The sequence below is a fragment of the Spermophilus citellus genome, assembly GCF_964194105.1.
Source record: "Spermophilus citellus genome assembly, chromosome: 7".
NCBI classification, from domain to species: domain Eukaryota; kingdom Metazoa; phylum Chordata; class Mammalia; order Rodentia; family Sciuridae; genus Spermophilus; species Spermophilus citellus.
This window is the reverse complement of record NC_138188.1, coordinates 122,637,577-122,655,601: the sequence shown is the minus strand read 5'-3', so window position 1 is coordinate 122,655,601 and position 18,025 is coordinate 122,637,577. Positions and strand designations below refer to the sequence as shown.

The 18,025-nt window shown below is 49.8% G+C and overlaps 1 protein-coding gene across 1 annotated transcript; it reads right to left on the bottom strand.

Moving 5' to 3' along the window:
* Positions 1-461: 461 nt before the first annotated feature.
* DVL3 (dishevelled segment polarity protein 3) lies at positions 462-17,474 on the bottom strand. Its single transcript, XM_081301074.1, has 16 exons — positions 17,051-17,474; positions 11,084-11,153; positions 10,458-10,579; positions 10,228-10,337; positions 9,902-10,037; positions 9,665-9,758; positions 9,388-9,457; positions 8,411-8,550; positions 8,185-8,261; positions 8,010-8,077; positions 7,702-7,851; positions 6,990-7,121; positions 6,628-6,795; positions 3,484-3,699; positions 2,977-3,387; positions 462-2,155 (listed from the first exon to the last, which is right to left on the bottom strand). Exons 1-16 carry the CDS (start codon positions 17,209-17,211, stop codon positions 2,124-2,126), a joined length of 2,157 nt encoding a protein of 718 aa, XP_081157200.1. The 5' UTR covers positions 17,212-17,474; the 3' UTR covers positions 462-2,123.
* Between the last annotated feature and the right edge of the window lie 551 nt (positions 17,475-18,025).

The window sequence follows — 18,025 nt, the reverse complement described above, 5'->3', positions numbered from 1 at the left end:
GCACACACTGGGCACAGTTCCTGCAGCAAAGAGGCCATACATGGCTGCAGCCCTTTTTGGCATGACCATTATTCTTTTTTTTGTCATCTTGGAATTGAGGACCAGAGATAGCTCTTCTGTTTTGGTAGACAGAGACAGCCTGCTGCCTTCTCTAGGCAGGCTTGAAACTGTCATGGCAGGAAGGAAGGGCAAAAAGGAAAAAGGGGCAAAACTGATTGTGAACCTTACTGTCCCTAGCAGCTTTCTGCCAGAAGTCAGGATATAGCGGAATGAAGATCTGGCCTCTCTCAAACTGTGGTCACATCCTGATTCCATTAAGTGACAGAAAACAGGCATTTCTAATCCTTTAACCAGCAGCATTCAAGGCTTCACTTCTACCTCTGCCAGAATTTTATCTTCCAAATATACTGTAAATACCTGCCAATTTTGAGTAAATAATAATGATCATGATAATAATAATAATGGTTACCATTTATTGAGCACCTACTCTATCATGTGCCAGGCACTGTGCTAGGCACTTTTCGTACAATATCTAATTTAAATCCTCACAACAACCCTGTGAGGTAGGTATTATTATCATCATTTTACATACGAGAGAACTGAGGCTCAGAGAGGTTAAATAACTCTCCTATCACGCAACCAAAAGGAAATAGAGCTGGAATTCAAACCCAGAACAATATGACTCCAAATCCCAGGCTCTGGTAAATTAGAGGTAAAGGGGAAAGAAAGGGCCAAATTCAAGAAAGATTGTTGGAGTGGAAAAGATGTGATATGCTGACTGGTAAGATACAAGAAAGAATTTAAGCCTGTAAATGTTTCTGACTGGTGTGCCTGTCTAGATTGTGATGGTCACCAGGACTGGAATTCAAAAGGAACACAACACACTTGGTTGGGGACATGACTTGAGTCCATATAGACATGTCCGTGGTGATGTTCCGTGGTTAATAAAAATACAGATCTGAAGATTGAGGGAATTTGGGGTTATATATTTGGGAATCACCAGCATATCAGCAGCAATTGAGGACATCAGGATTGATGAGACCATTTTGGGAAAAAATACAGAAGAAAGAGAAGTGGACCAAAGAAGGAACAATGTAAGAATTGACACTGAAGGTATAGTATAGTGGAGGTGTTCTCAACAAAGCAAGACGAGGCAGAGTTAGAGGAGTACAGGAGATGGCCCTGTAGTGGTGGCTAGAAGAAGCCACAGCCTGGTTGGGAGTAAACTCAAAGCTTCCAGAAGGCAAGCAAGATTGAGTCACGTGTCCAACACAGCACTTTGTTCACTAAAACCCCAGAAGTATTTGTTGTATGAAAGAATGTCAAAATGCCCCTACTTTGGTTTGCCCTAAAACCTGGGCTAAGGATTTCATATTACTCTTGACACCCTGTCCCTAAAAATATGGGAGCCTGGGCAAGTCAGGAGAATTTAAAGCAGAGGCTAGAAGAGAAAGTGTGATTTGTTTAAAGTGAAGAATAAGGTTAAAAAAAAAAACAAAACCGGAACTCTGTTTGAAAGTCCTGGAAGCCCTCTTGCCCAACTCCCAACTGGCCTATGGGTTCCTGGAGTGTATGCAAACTGGGAAGTGGGTGTGTATGTGTGTGTGTGTGTGTGTGTTGGGGTATGTGTGAGATGGCCTGTCAGTTACCTGGAGAGTTCTCTGTTGAGCCCAGCCTGAGACTCAGCTTATAGGCTTATCCAGGTAGGAAAATGTTGGGGATATGTGGCTTGAGGGCTATGAGTAAGGGGAGAGGAAAGTCAGGGGACCAGCCCCACTATCTAGGAAAGGACTTGGAGAGAGGGTCCAGCCCTCTGGGCAGGGTCCAGCCCTGAGGCTTAAGTGAACTTGCATAGGCACCTGTGTGTATTTGTATATGTGTGTGTGTTTGTGTGTGTGTGAGTGAGAGAGAGAGGGTGGGTAGGGGAGAGATATAGAGGGGAAGAATATTCTATGGAAAAGAGAACAGGGTTCTTGTGCATGGGTAAGGCTGAGGCCCTTCCCAGAAGCCTAGAAATACTGAAGTGTGGGTGTAGGGGCTGGACATCCTTGGGAAGCCCCGAGGGGCTCCTGAAGCAGGGTTCCTGGTCTCCTCGGAGGCTGGGCCTCCCCTTGCTGGGGGGTTCACAGAAAGTCAAACAGCCCGAAATTCTTGGCTGCTCCAGGCCAAGGGAAAATTGGGGGAGGAAAAAAGAAAGAAAAGAAATGTTTCAGCCGGGAGATGAGATGAGCCTGCCAGTTAGTAAGGTTAGGGTCTGATGGAACCAGCACACGGGTCAGGCATAGGAGCAAGGGATCCAGCAGAGATGCTCTCTGGAAGCCACTAGCTGCTCCAGCACCTGAGGGGGCCTTCTGGCTTCTGATTAGGAATGGGTACAGGCAGGGGTAAACAGCATGAATAGCTACTGAAGGGTGACTATAGCTCAGGTGCAGGACTGAGGCAGCAGGCAGGGGAGAGTTAGGGCAGATGAAGTGACTTTTTTGGTGTCAGTACTGTGGGGCAAAATCAAGAGATTTGCACACATGCTTGAGAGGGTGGACTTAAAACCAGGATGGTGTAGCTGAATGAATGAAGGGGGAACAAAGGGAGAAGGGGGTACCCCCCAAGGACACCACTGGGGTCAGCTTCTAAAGTGTGTGAGGATGGGGCAGAGGGAAGTAAGCACCAGCAAGTGAGGACTCGGGGACATGAAGGATCCTGGGAAGTCCCCCTAAGGTTAGTGAGCAGAGGGAACAAGCTAGGCCAGAGCCGGGTTAGGGAATGCAGAGCTGACTGGTAGATACACCCTGCCCTGGCTGCGCCCAGCGAGCAGTTAGCTAGCGCGCCTGGATTTAGTTGCATTTATTTCCCTTTCAGGTACCAGACAAAGTAAAAAAAGACGGACGGACAGTTGGAGAGAGGGACGGGGGACGGGGTGCGGGGTGGGATGGCAGTGGGGGAGAGGCCCTGCTCACATCACATCCACAAAGAACTCACTGGGGTTTCCCATGGCCATGCGGAAGGACTGTCTGCTGGCGGTCAGTTCTGGGGGCACCGAGGCCAGGTCGCGGCCGGGAGGGGCTCCTGGGGGCCCCATGGCTGCAGGCGGCGGGGGCATCATCAGCATTGGGGGGCCGTAGAGAGGGGGCACTCCTGGAGGGCCATAGCTTGGGTGCGTGTGGTGGCTGCGCAGGCTGCTGGCCAGTGAATGGTGGCTGCGGTGGCTATGCTCGCTGGCCGCGGGCCCTGAGCGCTCACTGGGTGCCCGCTCTCGTGGCCCCCGCAGGCTGCTGCGTGTCGTGTGGTCCGACTCACTGCCGCTGCCGCCGGACTTGGAGTCTCCAGCCTTTGGGTCCTTCTCCTTCCGGCGATCGCTGCCACTACGGTTTGAGCCACTGCTCCGACTGCCTGTGGAGGATAAGCAGGGCCGGGGTTGGGAGCACTCAGAGCTGACACCCTGGACTCACCTGTAGCTCCCTCCATGGTTCCCTCCGCCGTAATTACCTTCACTGTGTTGACTGCTGGCGCTGCCCCCACCATAGCTGTAGCCTAGCTCCGGGAAGCCTGGGTGGGGGTTGTAGGGGTGTGGGGGTGGTGGGTACTGGTAAGGGAAAGCCATAGGCCAAGGGGCAGCCCCCGGGTGTGGCAAAGGGGCCAGCGTATCTTGGTCAGAGGCACCGCTGGAACCGTCGTGGTCGTGGAGGGACAAGTTGGCCATGTCTGTGGAGGAAAGGCTGGGTAAGCCAAGTCTATTCCCTGTCCCCTGGACTCCTTGATCAGGAGAGGAGTTCCTGGCCTAGGTGGTAGGCAACACTGGTAGTTTCTGGTCAGAATGGGAGTAGGTATGGCACAAGCCAGGGAGCTCACCCTTTCTGCACAACTCCTGGCCATTACCTCAACAGCCCCGGAGACCCTCCTCAGGAAACCCAAGTTATCATTTAAGATTCTGGGTCAATCCCAATATCCAACTTCCAGAATCTGGGAGAATCCTTCTAAATTTGTAGTGTTCTCTCCTTCCTTGTCGGTGGACTGAAAGAAGGGATAAGACTGCTATTCAGCCTTTTTCTCTTTTGTTCACTTAGAGGGTCCTAGGTCAGGGAATGTGGAAGACATTCTGTAGGTACTGCACACCTGTGCTTCATTAAGCATACCACACAGCACTACATCTCCCTCAAAGACTGCCACGACCCATACAGGAATTCTTCACTTTTCCAGATAAGGAAAGTCAAGTCCAGAGAAGTTAAAAGAGCAGCCTGAGGTCAACTTAAATTATAGGTAGAACAGAAACTAAGAGTTGCTTGCTTTCTCTTTACCTCTCCAGATGAGGTCATTAGTTAGAAACAGGGAGCAGTTTGGGGAAATGGTAGTGAAATTTTACCCTGTCCATATATATATATATATATATATATATATATATATATATATGAAGCCCAGAACATGGGGCCTTTTAGAGGCCCCTTATAGAAGACCCTTGCCTTTATCACATTTTCCTGGTACTGCTCGGGTGTGGCTGGTCATAAAGTGGGAAGGGCCAGACAGAACAACATGGGTACCTCTGGCCTGGCACCAACTCATTCTATCATCACTTATTTCATGATTCTGGCTTCCTGGGAGAAACTGTGTGTTCCTTAAGAGCCAGGCTGCCTGTGTCAATGCTAGAACTACCTTAAAGTGAGCATAATGGGATACCCCTTGCTCACACACCACCTCTATAAGTCCTACAGCTCATACAAATGAGCTCTTCCTCCAAGCCCTCAGGTGAGTCAGCCCAGCCTTGCAAGGAAAAATCTGGAAGAGGGGCTCTGAGGTGGCCTGTAGAACCTGCCAGCCAAGCTATCAATCCGTCAAATGGACAGCAGCAGTATGAGGCAGGGTAGAGGGAAACAGTAATCTTTCTTTGCTCACTTCCAAAGAGCTGGTGATAACTTTATCCTGCATGCTATTGTCCTGGGAAGTAATTGTGTGCTCTTGGGGAGAAACTGAGGCCCCCACACTGCTACACTCTCAGCTTTGGCCAAATGAGAAGGCAAAGGCTCTTCTATCAGCATCACCCTGAGTTGGGCCTTGGGTGGCCTGGGGCCCTGGTTGGAAGATCCGGGTAGGCCCAGGGAAGAAACAATGTTTTGAGCAAAGGCCATAGCTGCCTTGGAAGCTTTAGGTGTCCCTGGAGGTTGAAGGTCAGGGATTAGTTCTGCTAATGATGAAAATAATAACCACATTTCAATGAATCTAAGAAGCTATTGATTACAAGACGTACCCCAATTTCAGATATTGAAATATGAAAAAAAGAGTGCATTTTGGAATCAATTAAATATATAAACATGGACAACTTTTATAGAATATTTACCACGAGCCATACACTACACTAAGAGCATATATCTTATTCTCAAAAAAAAAAAAAAAAAAAAAAAATTCCTATGAGATCTCTATCTTACAGAATCTTACAGATACTCTAAGAGGCTAGATCACTTACTCTTACCTCACACAGTAAGGATGAAGCTAGGATTTGAACATAGAACTGCCAAATTCCAAAATTTTATGCATCTATCACTACTCCACAGGGCCATACTTGAATTGCTAAGGGCTAGGGATCCTACTCTCCTCCCACAGACTGTGTTCTGAAGGATCAGTCATTCTAACATTCTAGTGCCTAGAACCTAACCTGAAGCATTTTTTTTTTTTAAGCTGTAGATGGACACAGTATTTTTATTTATTTTTATGTGGTGCTGAGGATCAAACCCAGTGCCTCACACATACTAGTCAAGTGTTCTACCAATGAGCTACAACTACAGCCCTAACTTGAAGCATTTTAAGAGTTAGCTTTAGATACCTATTGGCACTATTGGGCAGAGGTTGCTTCTGGGGTGGAACCTCAGCTCCCAGCCCTGAGCAGTGCTATCCTGTTCTAAGAACTCCTTACCCTAAGGATTATCCACAGGCTAAAGAGAAAGGAGGTTCCTTGTAGACCTCTACTACTTAAGAACTTGCACTGTTTTTGTGCCCTCTCAGGATCAAGTCAAAACTCCTTGGTATGGCTTACAGAATCCTCTGCCATCTGGTCTTGACAGCTTCTCCAGCTTCATCCTATAGCACAGCCTGCCTTCAGGGGTCTGAGGCAGATCCTACCCTAGTCAGTTCCAGATCCTCCTTGGTTCAGAGACCAAGGGCAGGTACTCTGTTTAGCATCCCTGAGAAAATGTTTCTGAAGTACCACACACCCAGGGCAGGCAGCCCAGGTAGTGAGAAGAAACTGGATCTGAGGCTTAACACCTATGCTACTAGTTGTGAGACCTGGGGCAGACTATTTCCCACTGAGAAATCTGTTTCCTCATCTGAGAACATGGATAGTAATCCTCCCTGCTTCTGGGGGAATTATGAGGATCCAACAAGAGAGTGAGATAATACTTTTAGAAACTACCAACACTGTCAGGCACAGAACATGCACTTAGAGCATGCCAGGCCCAAGAAGAGGTGTGGGGCAGGTGAAGAGATTAGATAGGACTGTTTCCACCACAGAAATCTCAGGCCTTGAATCAGGCCCCAGCTCTGCTGAGCCCCATCTATGTTCCCTGGAGTCTGCTGCCATATCCCTGGGCACTCCCCATTCCCAACCAGGAGGCAGGGCAAGAAGGTCAGTGAAACACGTACTGCCGCAGAGGTCTCCGAAGATGTAGTAGCACTGTTCAGAGAAGGTGATCTTGTTGACAGTGTGGCGGATGAAGCCAGCTTTCAGCAGGTTGCTGGCATACTTGCGGGCCTCCCGCCGGTCAGTGAAGCCTTCGACATTGTGGTATAGCCAGTCTACTACATCTGAGCCTGAGGATAAGGCTGCCAGTTGATTGGGAGGCCCATCTGATTTGGGTTCAGCTGGCCTCATAGAAGCTATGAGGCTGGGGCTGGTTCCAGCTCAAAGGAGTGGCCCAAAGGAGTTATTGAGTCCCCCACCCCCCGGCCTGCCCTGTCTGATCATTTCCCACCCAATCCTTCATCCCTCCATGGGGCTTTCTCACCGATAAAAGCATTAGGAATGGTAATCTTGAGCCACATGCGATCTCGGACCTCCAACCCTGATTCAGGGGAGGCCATGGCTTTTACGATGGCGGCCATGTCACTGTGGATGGACAGATGGAAGTCGTCCAGGCCTGGGGGTGGGAGGCAGAATGGTGAGGCAGAAAGGGACTTTGGAGTTAGGTAAATAAGAATTTGCATTCCGGCTATACCAAACAATAATTACAGATCAATCCTGGACAAATTACTGATTTCTTGGACACTCAGTTTTCTCTTCCATAAAAATGGGGATTTTAATATCTATTTACAAGGATATTTGAGTTCAGTTACATAAAGGAAGGTACTTAGCACAATGCCTACATGTATAATAATAAAAATGGCACCCATTTAGTAAGCCATAATGCTTACTTTATGCCACATACCAATGGTGCTTCACTTATAGCTTCTTATTGAACCCATAGGAACCTGGTAAAGTATATATTAATAGTCCCATTTTACAAGAGGAAACTGAGGCTCCCTGGGTGCTCAATGCAGGTTCAGAAGCAAACAATATTTAGTGAAGATCCATAAAGTGCCCACTGGGAGAAATCGCAGTGTGAGGTAACTGGAATGAGTGGCGTCCCCTCTCTGGTCCTCCTGGGTGCTTACGTTGCCCCTCATCAGTCCTCCCACTTGGCTCTGTCTGCTGCCCAGAGAACAGGGTTAGACACTCACGCTCTGTGTCAGGGATGGAGCTGGTGATGGAGGAGCTGGTGGAGGTGATTGTGCTCAGGGAGGGGCTCATGCCATAGGCAGGGAAGGTGCCCGTCATGGCTGCAGTGTGAGAGACCCAGGCCGCAGGGTCAATGGGCCGGATGGGCTCACCTGCAGGGAGGATGAGGAGTCACAGGCTGCTCACCCTGACCACTTCTGGGCCCAACAGGCAGGTGTGGGGGTTCAGGGAAACACAGCAGAAATGAGGGAAAGGGCTCACAGATGCTCGATATCAGCTTTAAGAACGAGCTCCCCCCACATCTACTCACTCCTGGGTAATGTGAAGCAACCACGTGGACTTGGGTCCCAGCACTTGGCTACAGTCAGGGTAATGGGCCTGAAAACAAAGATTGAGGGTAGAATGTGTGGAGGCCAGACCAAGCCTCTTGCATGATAACCAGAAATGTCTACCCCATCCTCCCCAGTGCTCTATTCCATTCATACCCTGGTTTGTGCACAATCTCCCGTAGTACCCGAACTGCATCGTCATTACTCATGTTCTCAAAGTTGATCTCATTTACCTAAGAAAGAGGACCAGGAGTTGGGTAATAGACTATGCAGGGGAGAGGGGCAGGGGAGCTGAGTTTGTGGGTCAGGAAGTCTTCCTCCAGAGGGCAGGGACTCCTCCCAACCCTCTATCCACACCACCACCCAGGGTGGGCAATGATACCTGTAACAGCATATCTCCTGGTTCGATGCGTCCATCAGCAGCCACAGCCCCACCTTTCATGATAGAGCCAATGTAGATGCCTCCGTCACCACGCTCATTGCTTTGGCCCACAATGGAGATGCCCAAGAAGTTATACTTCTCTATAGGAAGTAATTTAACAGCTTGAGAGGGGCAAGAGTCCTATCCAAATTACCAACACCTTATTAGAACAGGGTGGAAAGGGACAAAAACTGACATGTACTAAACCAAAATCAGGCACTGTATATATAGTGCACTTACCCATGATTTCATTCAATCTTTGCTGGCTGTGGTGCAGAGACTCTTTGTCTCATTTTACAGATCACGCAAGTGAAGTTTAGTGAATTTAAGTGACTTTTCTAAGCCAATAACTGGCAGAATTCAAACTCAGATTTCTAAGTTCTCAAATTGGGTTCTTTTCACTACATCCAGCTGTCTCCTTTATACAGTCTGTTGGAACCAGGTGTGGTGGTACACACCTGTAATCCCTAGTTACTTGGAAGGCTGAGGCAGGAGAATCTCAAGTTCAAGACCAGCCTCAGCAATTCAGTGAGACCTGGGGATATAGCTCAGTGGTAGAGCACTTGCCTGGCATACATCAGGGTTCATTTCCCAAGACCACAACCAAAAGCAGGGGGAAAAAACAAAGAATACCTAGGGCAGAAACTAGAGAGCAAGGATGCAATGACTAAAGATGGCAAGGGGCAGGAAACCCAGAAACCACTTGCTCCAAGAAGGCTTCCCTGGTGCCATTTCTGCTTCCACAGCTCTCTGTGCTTATATCTGTCATAGCTCTGACCATGAGGTACTGAAGTGATCTGTGTTAAGTTTCAGCTAATGTTTATACAAGAGAACTCTTTGAGGATAAAGTTCAAATCTTGTGTCTCCCAGAACCCCTCATGCCTGCCCAGTGTCCGGCATACAGTAGGTGCTCAAGAGTATTGTTTCCCCAGACTCACCCATGTTGAGAGTAACTGTGATGATGTTGAGAGACATGGTAGAGTCTGTGATGCTGCTGAAGGATGAGGACTGGAAGAGACAGAGGCCCTGAGCTGCAGGTGGGGGTGGCAGGAACTCACTGTTCCTACCTGGTTCCTCCTCAGCACTACTCCCCTCACCCTCTATGGTTCTAGATGCTGAACCAAAGGGAAGGGTTCTGAGGAAGAACAAGCTGAGCCTGCCTGGAAAGGGCTCACAATCTGCTCCCACCCATCCTGAGCATCCCAGGCCCCATACCCGCTCAATCCGTGAGACCTTCTGCTTCCGCCGCCGCCGCTTGTGTCTTCTCATCAGGCGTGAGGCACTGCTCTGTTCTGTGGAGCTGCTGAACCTGTGGGGCCCACAGTCGTTCCCCACCAGGCTGGCCCAGGTGCCCAACACAAAGCCCACATCCCTCCCAGGAGCCAGTATCCTCAGGGTTTAGGGCTCCTTGGGGTCACCTGCCCCACAGTACCCATGAAACTAAAGCCCCACCTGCTGGTAGAATCCTCCTCATCTGAATCAAAGAAGCTGGTGGTCTCCAGCTCACTGCTCATAAGGGTAGACGAGCTATCATAACCACCAGGCTCTCGCCGCCGCTCCCCCTTTGCAGTTCCATTTAGCCGGGTTGCTGCAGGAGATGGAGGCAGCTGTGTTCACACTATGCTTAGTTCAGGGGAAAAGAGGTGAGAGACGCAGGCCAGAGGCTACTCTGGGGCTAGGCATAGCCAGAGCTCAGGACACAGGGCAGAGAGGTGGGACTGGAAAGATGTGGAAAAGGAGTAGGGGTAGGGAAGGCAATCCTATTTGGGAAGACACACCATGCTCTGGGCCATCCCTCCGACGTGGCCGCTCCCGCTGGGCAGATACCAAGGAATCTGTCTCTGTGTCATTGTCCAGGTTCTCCTGGCTGCCCCCACCAGCATGAGGGCTGCAGGGAAGAGAGGACTTGGTAGAGGAGGGGGCAGGCTGGGGGTTCCCTCCCCCAGCCCTGGGCTGAGCTGATGCAGTCCTCTCCCATGGGCCCTCCCCACTCTCGGCTCATACTCACTGGAAGGATGGGGGTCGGGAGTCCCCGATTCCTCCCGTGCGCTCCATAGGTGGTGGCAGCTCTGATGGGTTATCAGCACAGAAGGGGGCTGGCTCTGGGTGTGAGCCCTCAGCTGACACCAGCTGATGGGGAGACATTGAGTGAGATCTATGTGACAGGGGGCACCAGGGAGATGGGGATGGGGAATTGGCTTCTGGCAGGGCATGAAGGCCTGGGAGAATGAAGCAGGGAGAAGAGACAGGACTATGCAAGGGCAGCTGAGGTGAGGAGTGGCCCCAGAACCAAGTTGAGGGGGCTCTTGGAGGCATGGGTTGCTCAAGCAGAGTGGGGGATGGAGAAAAGGGTCGGTGGTCCCAGGCAGTGGTCACCAGGTAACAGCAGGTATCTTACTGGCATAGGAGATATTTTTATCTCCACATGTGTTTCTGTCTCTTCCCTTCATCCCTTCCCACCACTCCCACTTTTCATTAAAGTTGAGAAAGCTGGGGTGAGAAATAGTTCAGTTAGAAAACTAAAGGAAAATTCAGATACTGAAGCATAAAACTCCCAGCTACGATCTCAGTGATGCCTTCCCTCCCTCAACCCAGCACAGGCATGCAGGCAGATAGAGACTGAGGCCTCCTTACCCAGGACACCACGCGGCCATTGAAGCAGGGTAGCTTAGCATTGTCATCTGAGATCTCCTCCTTCACAACTCTGTAGGGAAAGAGGGATGTCAGAGAGAACTTTCTGGCATGTACATGGAAGGTCCTCGCAATCCCAGTTGTACTCCATCCTAAACTGTGATTTAAGCTACCAGCATAAGACTGTACAAATGGGAATAAGGGAGGTGACCCAGGGACATCTCTTTAGCACCACCAGGAAGACACCAGCTCTGTTTGGGCCAGCTATCTTTCTGGAGCATCCTCTAAGTCATTAGAGAACATGCCATTTCCTATAACCCCCAAAGTGCTTTACCCAACCTCAATGTGGCTTCCCTGGGCTGGACTTTCTCTTTTCCTCAGAGTCCCAAATTGGGAAAAAGGACACAATTATTGTGCTGGTGTTGTGGCTCAGTGGTAGAGCGCTCGCCTAGTTCACTCCTCAGCACCACATAAAAATAAATAAATATAGGTATTGTGTCCATCTTCAACTAAAAAATATTTTTTTAAAAAAGGACATAATTGGGGGCTGGGGATATGGCTCGTTGGTTTGAGTGCTTGCCTTGCATGCAGAAGGCCCTGGGTTCAATCCCCAGCACCACAGATGGTAGTGCTCACAGTGGTAGTGCGCTTGCCAAATATGTGTGATGCCAAATATGCATGAGACACTGGCTTGGATCCCCATCAACACATTAAAAAATATACATAAATAAAGTAAAGGTGTTGTGACCACTACAACCAAATAAAAAAATATAAAATTAAATTAAACAAACAAACAAAAAGGATACAATTATTACTGATCTTCCCTTTACAACTTGGAATCCTGACATTGTTCTGGGAGGTATAGACAAGGAGATTAGGAAATTAAGAAATAAGGGGAGAAGGTGTTTACTAAACATCTTCCATATACCATCAAGATAACTAATAGTAACAACTGCTCTCATTTATTAAGCAAGCATAATAGGCTGAGCATTTTGCTAGGTGCTTTACTTATATCATTTCATCTAATACTGCAATGCTATGAGGTTGGGGCAGATGGGAAACCAGGTTCAATATGTTCAGTAATTCACCTAAACTTACACTACTAGTACACTAAGAGCTCACATTTGAACCTTGGTCAGCCTGACTCTAAAGTCTCTATTCTTACCTATTATACCAGCTTCTATCTCTATATTTAGAACATATAATCTTCACATCAGTCTCATACGTAGACAATATGATCCATATTTCATGAATAAGGAAACTGACAGACATTCAGTGTCTTATCCAGGGTCATGAAGCTCATGGATGTTAGAGCTGGAATTCAATCACAGGCTCATTTGATACTAAACCTACACTCTTCCCACTGTATTCTTTCCTGTGCAATGATACATTTATACATTCTTTCCTGTGCAATGATAAAGGTAGCATGGGTTTATGAGGAGGTAGGTGGTGAGGGGACACTGAAATGGGGCATGCAGGGTATGGGATGTGGTCATGGCTTGTAGTTTGGTTTGAGGAATGTGGTGAGGTAAGAAGTCAAACATAGCTAGGTTTGGGGCAGGGAAGAGAATGGAAAAGTTTGAGGACTGTCAAGACTGTCAAACACATGGTACATTTGAGCAGAGAGGGATGACAGCGAGGGAGGAGGCTGGGAAGACCACTCCTCCCTCATTCTTAGAGCAGCTTCTGCCTAGAGTCAGGAACATGCTTGGCTCCTTACGATGCTCACATTCTTGGACTCAAAGCCAAGTTCCCAGGCCAAGCCTGCCCTCTTCCCTCCCATCTAGCTCTGGCTCCCCACCATTTCCAACCCCACAGTGACCCTAAAAAAACAGCCCAAATCATTATCCTCTGGTTCATGATGGCAGAGAGCCTAGAGACAAAATAGGCTGGAAAGAAGTGACAGAGAGGTAACCAATCTGGCCAGAGGGTACCCCAAGCAGACTCACATGAGAGCCAAAGCTGAAAGGAAAAGGGGGTGCATGTGCATGGACTGTATGTCCTACTTTGGAGAGGGTCTCCCTGTGTGGGAAACTGCTGCTGAGTCTCCCCGACCTCCCCTAGCAGGCCCCACCATGCTGCTCCACACTACAGATGTTTCCTCTCTTTCTGGGGGTCACCGACAGGTCGCCAAGGCTCTGCTGACTCACAGTGATTAGCTGATCCTCAGCAGCTTTGAGGGACCTCAGACAGCCTGTACTCTTCTACCATAGAGCTGAATGGCTCAGGGTTCCATAGCACTCATGTACCCGGGCCCCACAGTCTCATTCTTTAACACCTGTCTCCCATCCCCCAATGGAGTCAGACAAATATACATTCAAATTTCCTCCCATTATTAGCCCTCCCATCCTAACTTTTCCAAGGCTTTGACTTGTCCTAGTAAGTGGGATTCTTAAATGCATGGTCAGGCATATAATAAAACTAGTTACTAACTCTACCAACTTTTGGTGAGATTCACACTCTCTTTCTAACTAGGTGTAATTTTGTAAAAGCAGGGACCAAACAAATCTTCTCATCATTCATCGTTCATCCAAATAAAAAGCTTTTGCTGAGCCAGGTACAGAGGTGCATGCCTGTAACCCCAGCTACTCAGAAGGCTGAGGCAGGAGAATCACAAGTGCAGGCCCAGGATTGGCAACTTAGCAAGTCCCTGTCTCAAAATTAAAAAAAAATTAAAAAGGGGTGGGGATGTTGCTCAGTGGTATAGTATAGCACCCCTGGGTTCCATCCTAGTATCACACGCACACTCAAGCTTCATCAAGAGCCCAGTGGGCTTTAGGTCCCATGATACTACAGAACTGTATGAAGCACCAGGCCTGGAGCCAGCCTTAGACTCTGAGAGGTTACAATCCAGTGGGTAGATTTGGTAAGCATATTGCAAGAGGGGAGAAGTTAGAGCCTCAAAGCAACAGGTGTGTCTACTGGATAGACATCTGCTGAGTGTTACTTAGGTGTCAGAGACGGCTAGTAACTGGGTAGAGATGTAAGGATGAGGGATTTGAACCTAGAGAAGACAGGGGAAGAGTGTCCCAGGCAGAAGGTCCTGAGACAGAGCAGTGGTGATATGGAGAGGAAGCAACACAGTTTTCTAACTTACTATGGTACCCCCTCCCACAGTTCAAGGTCAGATTAGCAGTGGGGACCCCATTATTTATCTACCATCTCCTTAGTGCTGAAAATGTTTATCCTTCTTCCATTACTCCACATAAGAGTGCTGGGTCTACCCTGGGTTTGACAAACACTTGTGGAGGTCAGATGGGACTTGGAGGGGTCCTCAGATCTCACATCCTAACCTCAGAGGGTAAGCCTGGAGAAGAGAGACTGTTGGTGGGACAGCAGTCTTTCTCTTCTAATGCTCTTTCCCTCCTGTCAGCAGAGGTCCCTAGTGTGGGCTCAATAAGTGGTAGCCCTATCCACCTCCCCAGTTTGCCAAATCCACCATCTCCCAGAAAAGGAGCATCTGTAAAATGGTGATAACAATCATACCTACAAAAAACCTGTGTGACTAAGGTTTTAGACTTTGGAGCCAGATTACTGATGTCAGTCAAGCTCTGTCACTAGCTGTGTGACCTTGGGCAAGTTACTTAAGCATTCTGTGCTCTAATTTCCTCACTTGTACCACCTATTTCATAGGGGTTTGTACCACTATTTCATAGGGCTATCATGAAGATTCTGTGAGTAAAGATTTGCAAAGAATTTAGATCAGTGTCTGGCACAGTGTAAGCACCATTTTTAAAAGTTTGTAAAATAAACACACTGTATATACACTCCTTGGCTAGTTTTCTGTGACCAGATAGCCCTACCAGGTCTCCTACTCATTTACCCTTCTGGGGCTAAAATCGTTTAATCCATCAATGTCCTATTTTTCTACCACTGAGCTACATGTCCAGTTCATTTTCTTTTTTATTTTGAGATAGGGTCTTGCTAGCTCAGGATGGCCTCCAACTTGCAATCCTCCTGCCTCAGCCTCCCCAGTTGGTGGGATTAGAAGCATGCACCACAATGCCCAGTTTCTCCACTTTATTTTTAGCATTATTCTCAATCCTGTTAAAACAGTCAACTCTAATATCCTTTAAGGTTAAAACAGTCAACTCTAATATCCTTCAAGTACTATTGATGTATGCAAGATAACTTCAGGGGGTACATGATAAATATTGCTTAGATCAATGTTTACTTATAACAAAATTTAGAAAGAAATATAAACAGAAAATGAGATCTGTGTCAAGCTTAGGAAAAAAAAGAGAGGGTTAACAGTAAATTTGAAGAACAATATTAAATAAACCGTAAGAGGATGTAATGAGTGGCCTCTAATAACTGCAGCTAGGTCCGGCTTAACAGAAGCCATGGGAGAGTGGGAGGCAGCACAGAATGGTCCGCTTAGAAGGCAGGGGCAAGATGGGGGATGTTGATACAGACCTATTTCAATTTTCTTCAAGGCATTTGGTCCCAGCATAGAGGGCTCTGAATGACTTTCTCCCATCCTATACCCCAAGGCAGCATCAGTCCTTTCGGACCCTATTTTTTTCTGCCTGCCAAGCTGAAGTACCCACCTCCTGATTTCCAAAGCTTCCTGACTGATTCTCTTTACAGTCTTCCAATCAGGCATGTCTGCCTCAGACTGAAACCAGACAATCATCACCACACTAGGAGCCCCCACTCCAGGGTAGGAAGAACAACAGAACCAAGAATAGAAAGAAACTACCTAGTATACTCCCCACTGTACAAAGCACTTTCACAATACGATTTCATGGGTTCATCCAATTCTGAGTTCCAGGAGAGAAGGGGACAAAAAACATGCCAGGCAGCAGACAGAAGGTGCTTTACTCCCTGATGCCAGGAGGGCTTGGGTCTGGGGAGAAGAGCCAGGCTGAAGAACACTGGGGAGAAGAATATCTCCCCTGACTCAGCTCTGAGGCCTCAGCTGCAAAGAGCAATGCGGGCCTCAGGGTAGGGCTGGAGAGGCAGCCTTCAGGCCTGGAGGACCAAGGAGGCCTTCCCAGTGGCCTCCAGGCCCAGCGCCCAGTTAGTGCAGGGCAGGCTAGTGTGGGGGCCTCCCCCTCCCCCAGTCCCCTGGGAGTTGGAGGGAGGGGGGATCAGCCAGGCTCCCCCTCCCAGGCCAGCTGCTACAGAACCTTCCGGCTGCAACATTCCAACCCCTCTTAAAGGGGCAGTGGCTGCTTCCAAACTCTGCCTGTCTAAAGCCCTGTAGCTGGGCAGAGGGGAAGACCCCCACCAGAGAGGGGAACATGGAGAATGCCAAGAGGCTCTTCCTGGCGTTTCCACTCAGGCTCTAAGGCCCTTTCCAATGTCTCTCCCTGAGCCACTATCTGGAGGAAAAATTGGGAAGGAAGATCACCACCTGGATTAGTGAGGTCTCTTTCTCAGGGGCAGGCACTCTGCTCAGCCCACATCATCCCCATCAGCCCACATGGGCGGTAAATAAACATAAGGTCTGCAGGCCCTAGCTTCCAGCCTGGCGGAGCACCCTCAACTCCCCTTTTCCCCAGTTCCCACAGCATAGCCCTTGGATGCGGGACCAAATATGGCTCTGGGTTGTGGAGCTGAAAAGATAGGGAAGGCAAGCCGGAGCCAAATACCCCAAAACTATGTTAAAAAGGAGGCTCCCTGGAAGGAAGAGGGTTGAAGACTCTGGAACTGGGTGGAGGGGGGGGTGTGTCTGTCTATGTGGGCCACTGGCCTCTAGGGAGGTGAGGGGCTTGACTGGCAGGAACTAAATGGCTTTGGGGGCCTCGGACGACGCTCCCCACACCCGAGAGGAGAATTAGGAGTCTCTAAAGGACTGGAACTCCAACCCCCCAAAAGCAGAGAGGAGCTCCAATGGATCGAGTCGCCTCTTTGCAGCGAGTGGGGATAGAAGTCAACATAGCCAGGGAAGTCCAAACTGGCCGCGTCGGCCCCTGGAAGCCAAGCGCCGGGGCTCCCCGGAGGCCAGGCCGGGGCCGTCCTCACCCGAAATCATCGTCCATAGACTTGAAGAAGAACTTGTAGCTGGGTCGCTGCAGAACGCCCTTAAAGTCCGCCAAGGTGACGCGCTCGGCGGGCAGGGGCAGCTTCACCAGGTACGGCGTCTCCTGCCCGTCCAGGTGGTAGATGATCTTGGTCTCGCCCATGGCTCCGGCCTCGGGCCGGGTGGCCCGCGCGCGGCCTGCTAGGGCGGCCGGGCCGGGCCTCTCGGGCGGCGGCGGCGCTCGGCGCGGCCCAGCGGCTCAGCCCCGCTCGGCGGCCGGCCGCGGCGCCAGCTCCCTTGTTCTCCGGCCTCTCCCGGGTCCCAGCGCCGCCTGCCGCCGCTGCTTCCGCTCCCCACTCTCCGGGCTCGGCTGGCCACAGAGATTCTTCCGGTGGCCGTGGCCCTCCCGGCTCTGGGCTGCGGCCGGGCCCGCTCCCCTCCCCCGGCCCGGGCCCCGCCCCGGCGCGGCCCCGCCTCTGGCCGCCGCAGAGCCGCGCTGGCCTCGCCGCTGACTGCCCGGCCTGGGCCGGGCCTGCCGACTCCCCGCCCACCCTTCGGGCGGCGGCGCTTGCCTCTGGCGCTCGGGTCCCAGGCCCTCACAGAGGGATTGGTGGCTTTCCTGTATCCCTGGAGGGGTGGAATGCAGGAGTCGCTTTGGTCCCCAGAGACGGTCTGGGGGAGGAGGGTGAATCTGAAGATCAGACTGTGGATATCTGGAGGAGAGTGGCCTCAACAAGCCCTTTAGAATCTGCTAGAAGCACAGCTGCTGTCATTGAGGTTTACTTAACTGAGCTCCTTGAGGACAGGATAAGATCAAGTTCTGGTTTATCCTTCTAATCTCAATGCCTAGATGCAAGGTCGGTTCCTAACAGATGCCCTCATCCCTTAGTTTTTCATTCATTAAATAAATATCGAGTGCCCATTACACTGCAAGGTATGCTGCACGTGAAGGCAGTAGCAAGACAGACAAGTCTGCC

Coding starts and splice junctions, on each gene's coding strand:
- DVL3 (XM_081301074.1), bottom strand. CDS start 17,211: ATGGGCGAGACCAAGATCATCTACCACCTGGACGGGCAGGAGACGCCG. Junction 10,338..10,457: donor TCCCGACCCCCATCCTTCCA/GTGAGTATGAGC, acceptor TCTTCCCTGCAG/CCCTCATGCTGGTGGGGGCA. Junction 6,796..6,989: donor CATTCCTAATGCTTTTATCG/GTGAGAAAGCCC, acceptor CCTTATCCTCAG/GCTCAGATGTAGTAGACTGG.